This window comes from Callorhinus ursinus, unplaced genomic scaffold (assembly GCF_003265705.2).
Source record: "Callorhinus ursinus isolate GAN/ISIS: 27379988/994484 unplaced genomic scaffold, GSC_fseal_2.0 scaffold46, whole genome shotgun sequence".
NCBI classification, from domain to species: Eukaryota; Metazoa; Chordata; class Mammalia; order Carnivora; family Otariidae; genus Callorhinus; species Callorhinus ursinus.
This window is the reverse complement of record NW_027397108.1, coordinates 3,911,571-3,923,984: the sequence shown is the minus strand read 5'-3', so window position 1 is coordinate 3,923,984 and position 12,414 is coordinate 3,911,571. Positions and strand designations below refer to the sequence as shown.

At 38.0% G+C, this 12,414-nt stretch overlaps 1 protein-coding gene across 2 annotated transcripts in view; it reads left to right on the top strand.

The window, feature by feature from the left end:
- The window catches only part of LOC112814716 (uncharacterized), a 696,136-nt gene that overhangs the window by 385,987 nt on the left and 297,735 nt on the right, over positions 1–12,414 (top strand). Inside the window, exon 5 of one of the 2 annotated variants that reach the window (XM_073882324.1) lies at positions 2,088–2,430. The exons of the other annotated variant lie outside the window; for it this stretch is intronic. Coding sequence (XP_073738425.1) covers positions 2,088–2,144 — 57 coding nt within the window. The 3' untranslated portion in view covers positions 2,145–2,430. Of the gene's footprint in view, positions 1–2,087; positions 2,431–12,414 lie in introns of those variants that run through there. 2 annotated transcript variants of the gene reach the window in all.

Below are 12,414 nucleotides of genomic sequence, written 5' to 3'. Positions count from 1 at the left end.
CAGGGCTGGGGATCAGAGAGACATAGCGTGAGTCTGAGCCCTGCCATTTACCAAGGTGGGGCTATGGGATGCTCATTTAATCTCTAAGCCATGAGTTACGCATCCATCAGATGAGAACAACGGAAATACCTCCAACACAGAACTTCTATGATGGCTAAGTGAAAAATACATATAAAGTGTTTAGCACAATGCTTGCTACCTAGTACACATTGGCCAAAATGGAAGAGCTTCTAGCAGTAGTATTACTAGCGGGGTAGTGGTGGAGTGGGAGTAAGAGCAGCGAGAGGAAGAGGAGCTATCATAGAGTTGCGCTGGGAATTGTACTATCAGAATAAGCAGGGGAGGGGGACGTGTAATAGGGTGGTGTTGGTGATAATTGTAGTTAAGATGGAGCGTTAACAGAGCTGCAGTGTTGGTGCTTCCAGGAGCAGTGAGGCGTGCAGGAGGAATTCCAGACATGATGGTGGGCATGGTAAGGAGTGGTAGTATTAGTCGTGGTAGGAATAGACAGAGTAGTTTCAGAAATCATAATGGTCTCAGACACTAGTTTTAACAATAATCATAATAACAGCAATGATAGTAATGGTAATAGAAGAATCATTTTGATAAATGTTCTCTTCCCATCCTCTTGGGCCCATGCTTTCAAAATTCCCAGGATTGATTTGTAGTAAGTACTGTATGCTGCCTCTTTTTGAAGAATCCTTGACATGTTGTGAAGTTCAAGAAACAGATAAATGTGCCCTATAAAAAAATGAAATGACTTTCAAGAGGTTCTAGGAGTTAATCCTAGAGTCTGCCATGCAGGGAGGGGTGGGCTTCCTGCCAGACACACGGGAAACACACGTGAGAAGTGGTGAGTGCCCTATTTCATCCCTTACCCTCAGCAGCGGTGAAAGGCTTTAGTGGAGGAAAAAGGAGGGACTGCACTGATTTGTGCCCACCGAGTGCCAGCCATTGCCACTCACCCCGTTTACTCCTGTGCAGAACATGAAGGCGAGGTTGTTCTCATGTTATAAATAAGGGGACAAAGGCTCAGGGGTGTGTAAGAACCTGGTCAAGATAACACAGCTGGTCCAAGGAGAGCTGGGTTTGCGATCCAGGTCTGTTCTTCTCACCAGGGACCCACCAGCCTCCTCGAGCCCTCCTGTCTCCCTCTTCCGAAGGCCATGTTGGAAGATGAAACACAAAAGTCTTAGCATTCACTTGTTCCCTCACTGACACCGCGCATTAATCTCGCCTCAGCTAGATTGTAAAATCTTCATGAGAAACCCAAGGATGTTCTTTGCATCACACATGGTGCCCATTAAACCACAACAATAATAAAAACAAAAAAAACCACTTTGTTGCTCAACTATCATGTGCTGGCAATTGCCCTCAAGATGAAGTTATTTGTACAAATAACCAGAGGGAAAATGAACTAGCATTTTGCTGGGTTTTGGGCTAGAAAGAAAGCAGACAGAGGGGAATTTAGGTCCAGCCTCATTCCTTATTAACTGAGAAATAGGAGAATAGCAAATTACATTGCCCTCTCGAGCCTCAGTTTCCACATTTTTCAAACAACCAAATCTCTCTCTTTCAAGTTAGACACTTGGAAATAACTTAAGCATAACACACAATGTGGTGCGTGGCAATTGATAAGTAGCAGTGATGGGCAGAGAAGGAATAGTTGGATCCCTGGCTTAACCATTTACTAGCTGTGTGAGCTTGAGTCAGTTTCCTCACCTGTCAAATGAGGTGACAATAATCAGATCTCATAGAGCTCGGACTCACTAAGTGAATACATATATGGTGTATTGTGGAGTGTCTGGCACACAGCTAATGCTCAATAATTTTTAGAAATTAGCAGAATCATCTATATTATGGGAGGTGGTCTAAAAATAAATATGAGGCAAGACAATATAAACTGCAGAAGAGAGGGTATTTGAGGTGGGCCTTGAAGCAGAGGCTGTTTTTCTGGAAGGCTAGGAGGTCCCCCAGATTCCCAGCAAAGGAAACAGCATAAGCACGGTGGTGGGAAAGGTATGGCTTTCCTAGAGAATTGGAAACACAATTATCAGTAACATCACATGTACACCTTCTACTTCGAGGACGCTGGGTTGAGGTGGGTGAAGCCGAAGCCTGTTCCTTTGATGCATCTGGAATGACCAGCCCACGTTCTGACACTGGCACCATTCTAACATTTATATTCCACTTATTCTCCATGTATTTTACTCTGCACACTGTATACTGATTTGTCACTTTTTTAGGGTAAGATTACGTCTCTGAGTAAGCTGATTAGTGTTAGACTGATTGTTTTAAAATAACTCAAGCGGCATCTGAATTTATTTACATACATGATATTGCCTTCTATAAACACAGCTGTATGCAGAAAGAAAATTCAACGGTATTTTGGGAAGTTAAGCCAACAGTTTTAGCTGTAATAAAGGCAGGCTTCTTGTTCTGGTTTCTCTTTATTTTTTTTTTCTTTCTGGATTAAGTTTTTTACAGGAGGCGTGGGCCCAAGTACTCCTGCCCAGAAGGGTCTCAGGCACCGAGGGAGTCGAAGCTCCATTGGGCATAGGGAGCATGTCACCAGCCAGGCTGTCAGGGTCTTTGAAGGAGGTGACTCTGCAGAGGAGAGTGAGCTGATGTCCCATCCTGGCATGGATTTGACAAGGCCACGCTGACTTCTGTGCCAACATGGAAACCTTTATGAGTATTAGGGCTGTTTCTAACTTCTGCCTGTACAGAGACAGGCGTTTTTTTTGTTTGTTTGTTTTGTTTTGTTTTTTGTTTATTCCATGTGCATTTGCTCAACACCATTCAGTGTGGCCAGGCTCTGGGTTAGCTCTGGAGATACAGTAATAAGCAAGTAAGATAGAGATCCTGCCCCCAATAAACCTCAAAGTCTACTGATAGTTAGGTATTCGGTAAGAAGTTGTGAAAATGACTTTTTTTTGCCAATATGGCAGGTGCGAATATGCCAAGTACAGAAACACATGAGATGATGGAGACACTTAGCCTGGGTGTGGGTGGATAAGGGAAAACTCCTTTGAAGAAGGGGCATTTAAACTGAGCAAAGAAAAAGATGAGTATGAATTGGCAAGTTGGAGAGACAAGGAAAGTGTGTCACCTGGAAGAGAAAGGAATTTGGTGTGTCCAAGGAAGTGGAGATGGGTCACTGTGGCTGCAGAAGAGAGGGAGATGATGTTCCCAGGCAGGTCAGAAGCCAGAGCAAGTAGGCTCATGCAGGCTATGCCACGGATTTTCACTTTATCCTCCAAATGGGAGTCCATCAACGGGTTTCAGTCATGGAGTGACATGGTCAGATTTGTGTTTCGAAAAGATCTCTTGGGCTGCCAGGGGAGAATGGATTTGTAGAGAGCCAACAATGGATGTGGTCTGTCAGTCAGTTGGCTACTGTAGGGATCCAGGCAAGAGGGGAGGGTGATTAAGACTAAGGAAAATGGAAGTAGGCATAATCAATGGGGTTCATGTTTGGATGTGAGGAAGAGAAATGTCAGGTCTAACTACCCGTTTTTTCCCCTGTTGCCTGAGCAATAGATATACACAGAGGTGCCACTTAAAGAGAGAGAATTGCTAGGAGGGACCCAGGGTGGGGCAGAAAAAGGAAATGAATAGGTCTTTCTGACTTCATAAAATTTAAGATGATTCTAGACTTCCAACAGGAGATAGAAGATAGAAGACGAATAGTTCAGACTATCTCAGGAAGGACTTAGGCTGGAGATTTTGTTGGAGATAAAGTATGGAAAGCCACTTGAAGGATGAGATAAGCTCTGGAGAGAGAGGAAAGAGAAAAGAGGTTTATGAACACACAGCCACTTGAGAACATCTCTGTTCATTTCGAAGCACAGCAGGCAGTTAGACTTCCTGCCTGGGGAGCAGGTCTCTGAAACAAGTTTTGTGTATCATAGGGCAGAACTCAGAAAGTAAGCTGTGCACACAAAACAGCGTATTGATTCCAACCAGAGGATTTACACTATTTGTCTCCCGATGAGTCACGATGCAGGAAAATGTCAGTGTTCAACCCACAAAGGATTTATGTCAGCACTCCAACGCTACCCATTTTAAAAATCCAGTGCAGAAGGTATTTATTAGGTGCTGGTGCTTATTCATTTTTTTCTTGGAATTTTGACTGTAGCACATTATTCTTTTAATTATTTAAGCTCTTGTTATATTTTCACCCATTGCTACAAAGTCTTCTGGGTAAAGTGGAAACTTTCTTCAGTGCCCAGTGGAAAGGAAAGAAAAACAAGAAGGAAAAAGTTGGTAGGAGGATCATTTTCCTCTAAGAATGCCACTGTTTGGAAGTTACCTTAGTAGGACTACTAGCACATTTCAGGAGGCAGTTTGGTGGACGCTTCTTAGAACGGGCCCAAATCCCCGCTCTGTCACTCAGTAGCTGTGTTACCTGGAGCAAGACACTTAGCTTCTTTGTGTCATTTGCCTCATCTACAAAGCAGACGTAATGAAAGTACCTGCCTCATTGGCTGATGTAAAGATCAGGTGAATTAATATAGAGATTTAATTAGAAGTATTTCTGACACATGTAAGTACCCCGTAAGTGTTCTTAAGTGTTAGCTGGTATCATTTTCATATAGATGACAGGAGCCCATAACGGAGAGGGAAACCTTGACTGTTTTCCCTGATCAGTCACTGGTCACTCCGTGGCTCAGGCAACCACATAGTCTGGACCATATCTTCCTAGGAAGAAAAAGGGGTTATTTTATCCAAAATCCTATAAAGACCACTTTTTGGGGGGACTAATGTTAAAGTAAATTGAAGTCCTGACATTGAAAAAAGTCTTTTATGTGCAAAGATGTGTATCACATCTTTTATAATGGAGAAATATGGTAAACAACTTAAATTTCCCATAACTAGGATATGATTAAATAAAATGTGGCCCATAAACTTGAAATATTAAGTAATCAGTTATTTTATGTCCATGTGACTATATGTACAAATGCACATTATGTAGATGTATGCATATGTATATACATATATAATATTCTTTTTTTGCTAGAAAATCCATAACTAGGCATGGGGTAGAGACATTAATTGTACATTGTACATATTCTGTAATGATTGAATATTAGTAGATAATGGGATTTAATTTTTCTTCTTTACATATTTCTGTGTCAAAGACAAAATTTACATAAAGTAAATATCCACCAATTTTGAGAATATAATTAATGAGTCTTGATAAATGTATCCAAGGTGTATAACCACTTTTACAATCAAGGTGTAGGACCTTTCTAGCATCCCCCAAAACTCCCTCATGCCCCTTTGCAGTCAGTTCCCTCCTCCCATCCCAGCCCCTGAAAACCATGCTTTACTTTCCATGGCCTTTACTTGTGCTGTGTCTGGAATTGATATACATGGAATCCTACTGTGTGTAGTCTTTAGCCCCACTTAGCATGCTTTGAAGATCTAACCATGTTACTGAATGTAACAGTAATCTGTTCTTTTTTATTGCTGAGTAATATTCCACGTCTGGATCTATCACAATTCATGTAGACAATCATTTGAGTTGTCCCTAGCTACAGGCTATAATAAATAAAGCTCTTATGAGCATTACAGTACTATCTTTGTGTAAACAAGCTTTCGTTTGGTAAATACCTAGGACTGGGGTTCCAGGGTGGTATGACCAGTGTGTATTTAACTATAAAAAACCGCCTAATGGTTTTCCAAAGTATCTGTACCATTTCTCATTCCCACCAGAAATGTAGGAGACCCCCACCTGCTCCACATTCTCACCAATATTTGGTATTATCTGGCTTTTAAGTCTCAGCCATTCTAGTGTGTGTATAGTTGTATCTCTTGTGGTTTTAATTTACATTTCTGTAGTAACATGATGTTGAGTAAATTTTTATGTGTATATTTGCCAATTGCCTCTCTTCTTTGTGGAAGTTAATTTTTTACAGAGTTGTTTGGTTTTCTCTTGTTAAATTGCAAGACCTAGTTTGATATTCCAGATAGAATTCTTTTATCAGATGTTTTATAAATATTTTCTTTTGGTCTTAGTAGTTTGTTTGTTTTAATAGCAAAAGTCTTAACTTTGATAAAATTCAGTTTATCGGGGCGCCTGGGTGACTCAGTTAAATGTCTGCCTTCGGCTCAGGGCATGGTCCCAGGGTCCTGGGATCGAGCCCCGCATCGGGCTCCCTGCTCTGCGGAAAGCCTGCTTCTCCCTCTGCCTCTGCCCACTGCTCCCCCTGCTTGTGCTCTCTCTCTCTCTTTCTGTCAAATAGATAAAGTCTTTTTAAAAAATTCAATTTATCACTATCTTCCTTATATTTTTCATGATTTTGATATTCTTAACTATAAATTAGTTCTCTTTAATAGATATAAACCATATTGGTTATCTATTTCTTCTTGAAGGAACTTTGGTGGTTTTGGTATCTTTCAAGGGATTTGCAAATTTTATCTGTTGTCAAATGTATTGAAACAAAGTTGTTTGTAATATTCCCTCACTGTCCTTTTAATGTCTGCAAAATCTATTGTGATCTCTTTTTTGTGATATTTGATATTAGTAATGTGTGTCTTTTCTCTCCCTGCTCTTCTGTCTCTCGTGTGTATGTGTGTGCTTGTGTGTGTGTTCAGTCTGAAGATTTTCCAATTGCATAGCTCTTTTCTAAGAGCTGGCTTCTTGTTTCATTTATTTTCTTGGTCCATTTTTGTTGATGATTGCTCTTTTTTAATTATTTCCTTGCCTCAGCTTTCTTTGTTTTAATTTGCTTTTCTTCTAATTTATTACAGTGAAAGCTAAGATCACTAATTTGAGACCTTTCTTTTATCTGATGTAATTATTTAATGGTATAATTTTCCCTCTAGGTGCTGCTTAAGCTGCATCTCACAGATTTTGACACCTTGTGTTTTCATTCTCATTCATTTCAAAATACTATCTCATTTCTCATGTGATATCTTCTTTGGCCAATGAATTATTTAATTGTTTTTAGTTTAATTTTCAAATGTCTTGAGATTTTCCACATACTCTTCTGTTATCAATTAGTAATTTAATTCCATTGTAGCAAAGAACATATTTTACATGATTTCAACTATGGTAATAACTGAATTCTGTTTTATGGCCCAGAATATAATTTATCTTGCTGACTATTACATGTGTACTGAAAAAGAATGTATATTATGCTGTTAATGGATGGAGTGTTCTAGAAATGTCAAGTAGGTGAAACTGGCTGATAGCGTTGTTTGAGTCTTCCACATTCCTACTGATTTTCTGTCAACTCTTTCTATAATTTATGGAAAGAGGAGTCTTAAAGTCTCCCAAAAAATTGTGGTTTTGTCAATTCCTCATTTCAGTCCTATCATATTTTGCTTTATGGAATTTGAAGCTCTTTGGTACACATGCATTTAGGATTGTTATGTCCTCTTGATGAATTGACCCCTTGAGCATATGAAACATCCTCCTTTATCCCTGGTAATATTACTTGTTTTGATATTAATATAATCTTTCCAGTGTTCTTTTGATTGGTGTTTGCTTGGTATATCTTTTACCATATTTTCACTTAAACCTATCTATGTTTTAATGCTTAGAGGGGGATTCTTACAGAAGCATAAAAGTGAGTATGATGGTTAATTTTATGTGTCAGCTAGGCTATGGTATGAATTGTTTGGTCAAACACCAGTTTAGATATTGTCATAAAGGTAATTTTAATTTATTTTTTATTTTTAAAAAGATTTATTATTTATTTGAGAGAGAAAGAGCATGAGCTGGGAAGGGCAGAGGGAGAGGGAAAGAAGCAGACTCCCTGCTGAGCATGGAGCCCAACACAGGGCTCGATCTCACCACGCTGAGATCATGACCTTAGCCAAAATCAAGAGTCAGATGCTTAACTGACTGAGCCACCCATGTGTCCCTGTAAAGGCGATTTTTAGATGAGATTAACATTTAAAGCAGTAGACTATGAATAAAGCAGATTTATTTATCTAATGTGAGTGAGCCTCATCCAATCAGCTGATGGCCTTATTAGACTGAGGCCCCTGAGGAAGAAGAAATTCTGCTTCCATATTGCCTTCAGACTCAGGATTGCAACATCATTTTGTCCTTGTGTCTCCAGAATGTTGGCCTGCCCTGAGGATTTTGTACTTGCAGGTCCAATAATTGCATGAGTCAATTCCTTAAAGTAAATCTCTCTCTATATATATTCTGTTTGTTCTGTTTCTCTGGAGAACCCTGGTTAATACATTGGTCTTGTTTTTTTATACAGTGTGACAATCTCTAATTGAAAGTGTTTAGACCATTTATAGTTAATGTAATTATTGATATGTTTGAGTTTTAATCTATTATCTTGTTATTTGTTTTTCATTTAATACTTCTTTCTTCTTTTTTTCCTTTCCTTTTTCTTCCTTCTTTTGGACCAATTGAATATTTTGAAATGTTAATTTATCTCCACTATGGCTTACTGTTCTAGCTCTTTTTAAAAGATATTGTTCTATATGTATATGTGTGTGTGTGCTTGTGTGTGTATATATATATACTGTTTATTTTATATAGTTATATATATGTTACATATGTAACATACATATATGTTTGGAGGTGGGCTCCAAAATATTGTGTGTGTATACACATAGATATGTACATTGTATATACATACATATGTTACATATTATATATGTGTGTGTGTATAAGTTATTATAGCCCACCTCCAAACAGTGTATCACTTCATATATAGTAGAAGACCCTTAAAGCAGTATACATCTATTTCCCCCCTCCTAACTTTTTTGGTATTTGTGTCATATATTTTACCTTTATAGAGCTACTCAATCCCACAATAAATTGTTATTTTTCTTTAAGTAGTCAATGATATTTTAAAGAAGTTTTTAAATGAAAGAAAAAAGTAATTTATATTTACTTAAATATTTACTATTTCAGTCACTCTTTGCTAATCTGTTTAAATCCAAATTAGTATCTCCTACCATTTTATTTTACATAATTGTCAATAGGATTCTTCTGTCATTTTTATCTTTGTTCTTCTGTACATAATTTGCAATATTTCTCTGGATGCTCTTAAGATTTTCTTTCTTTCTTTTTTTTTTTTAAGATTTTATTTATTTATTTGACAGAGAGAGACACAGCAAGAGAGGGAACACAAGCAGGGGGTGTGGGAGAGGGAGAAGCAGGCTTCCCACAGAATAGGGATCCTGATGCAGGACTTGATCCCAGGACCCTGGAATCATGACCTGAGCCAAAGGCAGATGCTTAACAACTGAGCCACCCAGGTTCCTCAAGATTTTCTTTTTTTCTTCAAATTTCATCAGTTTGATTTGATGTGCCTTGGTGTGGTTTTCTTTGGATTTATTCTGTTTGTGTCTTGTTTAGCTCCTTGAGTCTGTCAACTTCTAGTTTTCATCAAATTTGTAGGATTTTCAAACATTGTTTTATCAATTATTTTTTTCTGCCTCTTCCACCTCCTTCTTGGAATCCAATTACTTGTATGTTAGATTACTTTCTATTTTTACCAGATGTTACTGACCCTCTGTTTATTTTATCAGGGTTTTTTCTCACTTATCTTACTTTTTTTAAACTTTCTATCATTCTATCTGTAAGATCATTAATTTTATCTTCTGCAGTGTCTAATCTGCTAATCCCATTTAATGTAGTATTTTTCATTTCAGATATTGTATTTTTTCATGTATATAAGTTCCATTTGGGTCTCTTAAGACTATATTTCATTTCTCTATTCATCATGCTCTTATTTTCCTTTATCTTCTTGAACATGTGGGGTATATTTAGAAGTTTCTTAGAATAACTGTTATTTCTAGTTCTGATTCTATTGACCTTTTTTTTTCCACCTGGTTTTTGGTTATATTTTCTGCTTTTTTGTATGTCTGGACACTTTTGGTTGAATGTAGAGCATTGTAATACGTTGTTGATTGCTGGATTTTGTTGTATTTTTGACTCTCAGTTATTTAGAATTAGTTGGATCCTTTTGAGGCTTACTTTTAAGCTTCGTATGATGGTTAGCATTTAGTCTAATTTAGCCCCACTACTAAGGCAATAGCCTTCTGAGAGTTCTACCTAATGCCCTGTATTTTATTACAATATTTTCTCTCTGGCTGGTGGGAAGACAAACTATTCTCAGTTCTATTTGAGCTCCAAGAATTTTTCTGCCTACTACTCTCATGGGTAATTTGCTCTCACTCATGTAGAAATTAATACTCAGCCAAAGACTCCAGGGCATACTGATGCAGATTTATCAAGTTCTTTCTCTATGCACCTCTCTTGTCATCTTACTGTGTCCCACAAATTCTAGTTACCTAGGTTTTCCTGAACTTTGACTTCAATCTCCTTAATCAGCAAGACTGAGTTGTGTCTGTTAGGTTATTAATCTCTGTGTTCTGTCCTGGTAGCTGACTTGTCTGTAACTCCTTACCCATTTACTTTTTTTCAGGAATCATAGTTCTATAGTGCCTGTTGTCCAATGCCTAAATGCTGTTGTATACATACACACAGAGACACACGCACACCCACATATTTCTAATTGTTTAAGTTAAGAGGATAATCTGATCTTTGTTAATTAACATTAGTCAGAAATGGAAATCTGGAGTTACATTTTATTGTGTTTTTCTGACAGTTAATAATTTAATGATAAATTGTGAATGTTTTACAAAAATATAAGAATGCATGTTTTAATAGTGATAATCAGAATATATGTGCATGTGCACATTACTGTTTGTTTTTTTATATGAATGTATGCTCTTTGTGTCTTTTTTTTAAGATTTTATTTATTTATTTGAGAGAGAGAGAATGAGAGATAGAGAGCACGAGAGGGAAGAGGGTCAGAGGAAGAAGCAGACTCCCTGCTGAGCAGGGAGCCCGATGTGGGACTCAATCCCAGGACTTCAGGATCATGACCTGAGCCGAAGGCAGTCGCTTAACCAACTGAGCCACCCAGGCGCCCTGAACATTACTGTTTTTATGCCATCTGTACAAGAATAGCATGAAAAGGTATTATGGGTCCTCACTGTGGTTGTCTTTAGATGATAAGTTATACATCTGTACAACATATTTTTTTCTTTCTTCTCACTTTTTTTTGTATTTTCCTAACTTTTTAATGGAAATTGAAAAATTGATTTTATGTTGGAAAAATTACCTTTATTTTAAAAAAATTAAATAGTTATATACTAAGGAAGTAATGCTAGAGTAGAAAAGTCTCATCTCCAAAAAGTATCATATACATGAATTAACATGCACATGCAGATTGTCTCTTTATGTACGCAGTCCTGGGCTTGGCAATTTCCCCTCATATTTCCCTTATTTTCAAAATATAATTGAGGCTTATAATAGACACAGATACAATAAAATAATAAAAGTGTCAAATGGAGATTAAAGTTCAAGATACAGGAAATGAAATGGGTGGACAGTATACGGGTTGAGTGGAGAATGGTGGGCGTGGAATAGAAAGGAGGCACTGTAATTTTAGCAGCAAACCTACTAAGGTTTGGAATGGGGATCACTTTGGAAACTGAACACAAACTTCTCTGGGAGCTTACTGGCAGCTAAAACAAAGAAGGAAAGAGTAGGATTTGGACTCTCAGAATTTAAAAGTGATTTCATCTAGAGATTCCCTTTTTAATTTTATATATTCCACTTCTTACTTCTGAAAGAACATTTTCACATAAATTAGATCAAAGAAACCCCCCATAGATAGAAATGTTGTGCTTTGTTCTTTTAGGGCAAAAGTGAATGGCAGACATAGACCCTTTCCTTAATGGGACTGGGTTCCTAGAGAGTAGGGAAGACACATATATAAATCTGGAATAGTTTGAGACTGAAACAAGACAGCATATGGTTGATCTTAAAGTCACAGCCTACAAGATTCCAGTTAAAGGGTGACCTTTGGGTCTTAATGGATGGGTGAGTATGGATAAGCACAGGGGAGGGAAAGGCATTCTAGGGGAAATGCACAACACAGAGTAAGGCAGAGACGGAGATGAGGGCATTGCATATGGACTGGGAAGGGTTAGGTGCTGAGCCTGCCTGTGGGGGGAGAGGCACGGATATGGAAATAAACACACTGACTCTTCAATGAGCGATTATTCCATTCAAGTCACGCAGGAGTCCTAAATGTCATGGTGGAGGAAGCACTGACAATAAGCCCACAAGCTCTCAGTTCCAATCCTATCTTGGCTAAATCAAAGGAATTAAGTAAAGAAATGCAATACCCAACACCCTGAGGTTTTACTAGGGCTAGATGAAGTTTCATATTTTAATGTGCGCTGGGCACCAGGCTCTCTCGTATGTGTTAAGGTATTTTGTTCCATTTTAAAGACAGTGCAAAACCTCCCATACAGGAAGGAATAGTTTTGAGTTCAAATCTAGTCTTCATTATTTTCATAATGTTTTAATGTAACAAGGCATTTTTGGCCAGCAGAGCTAAGACTTGGAATTTC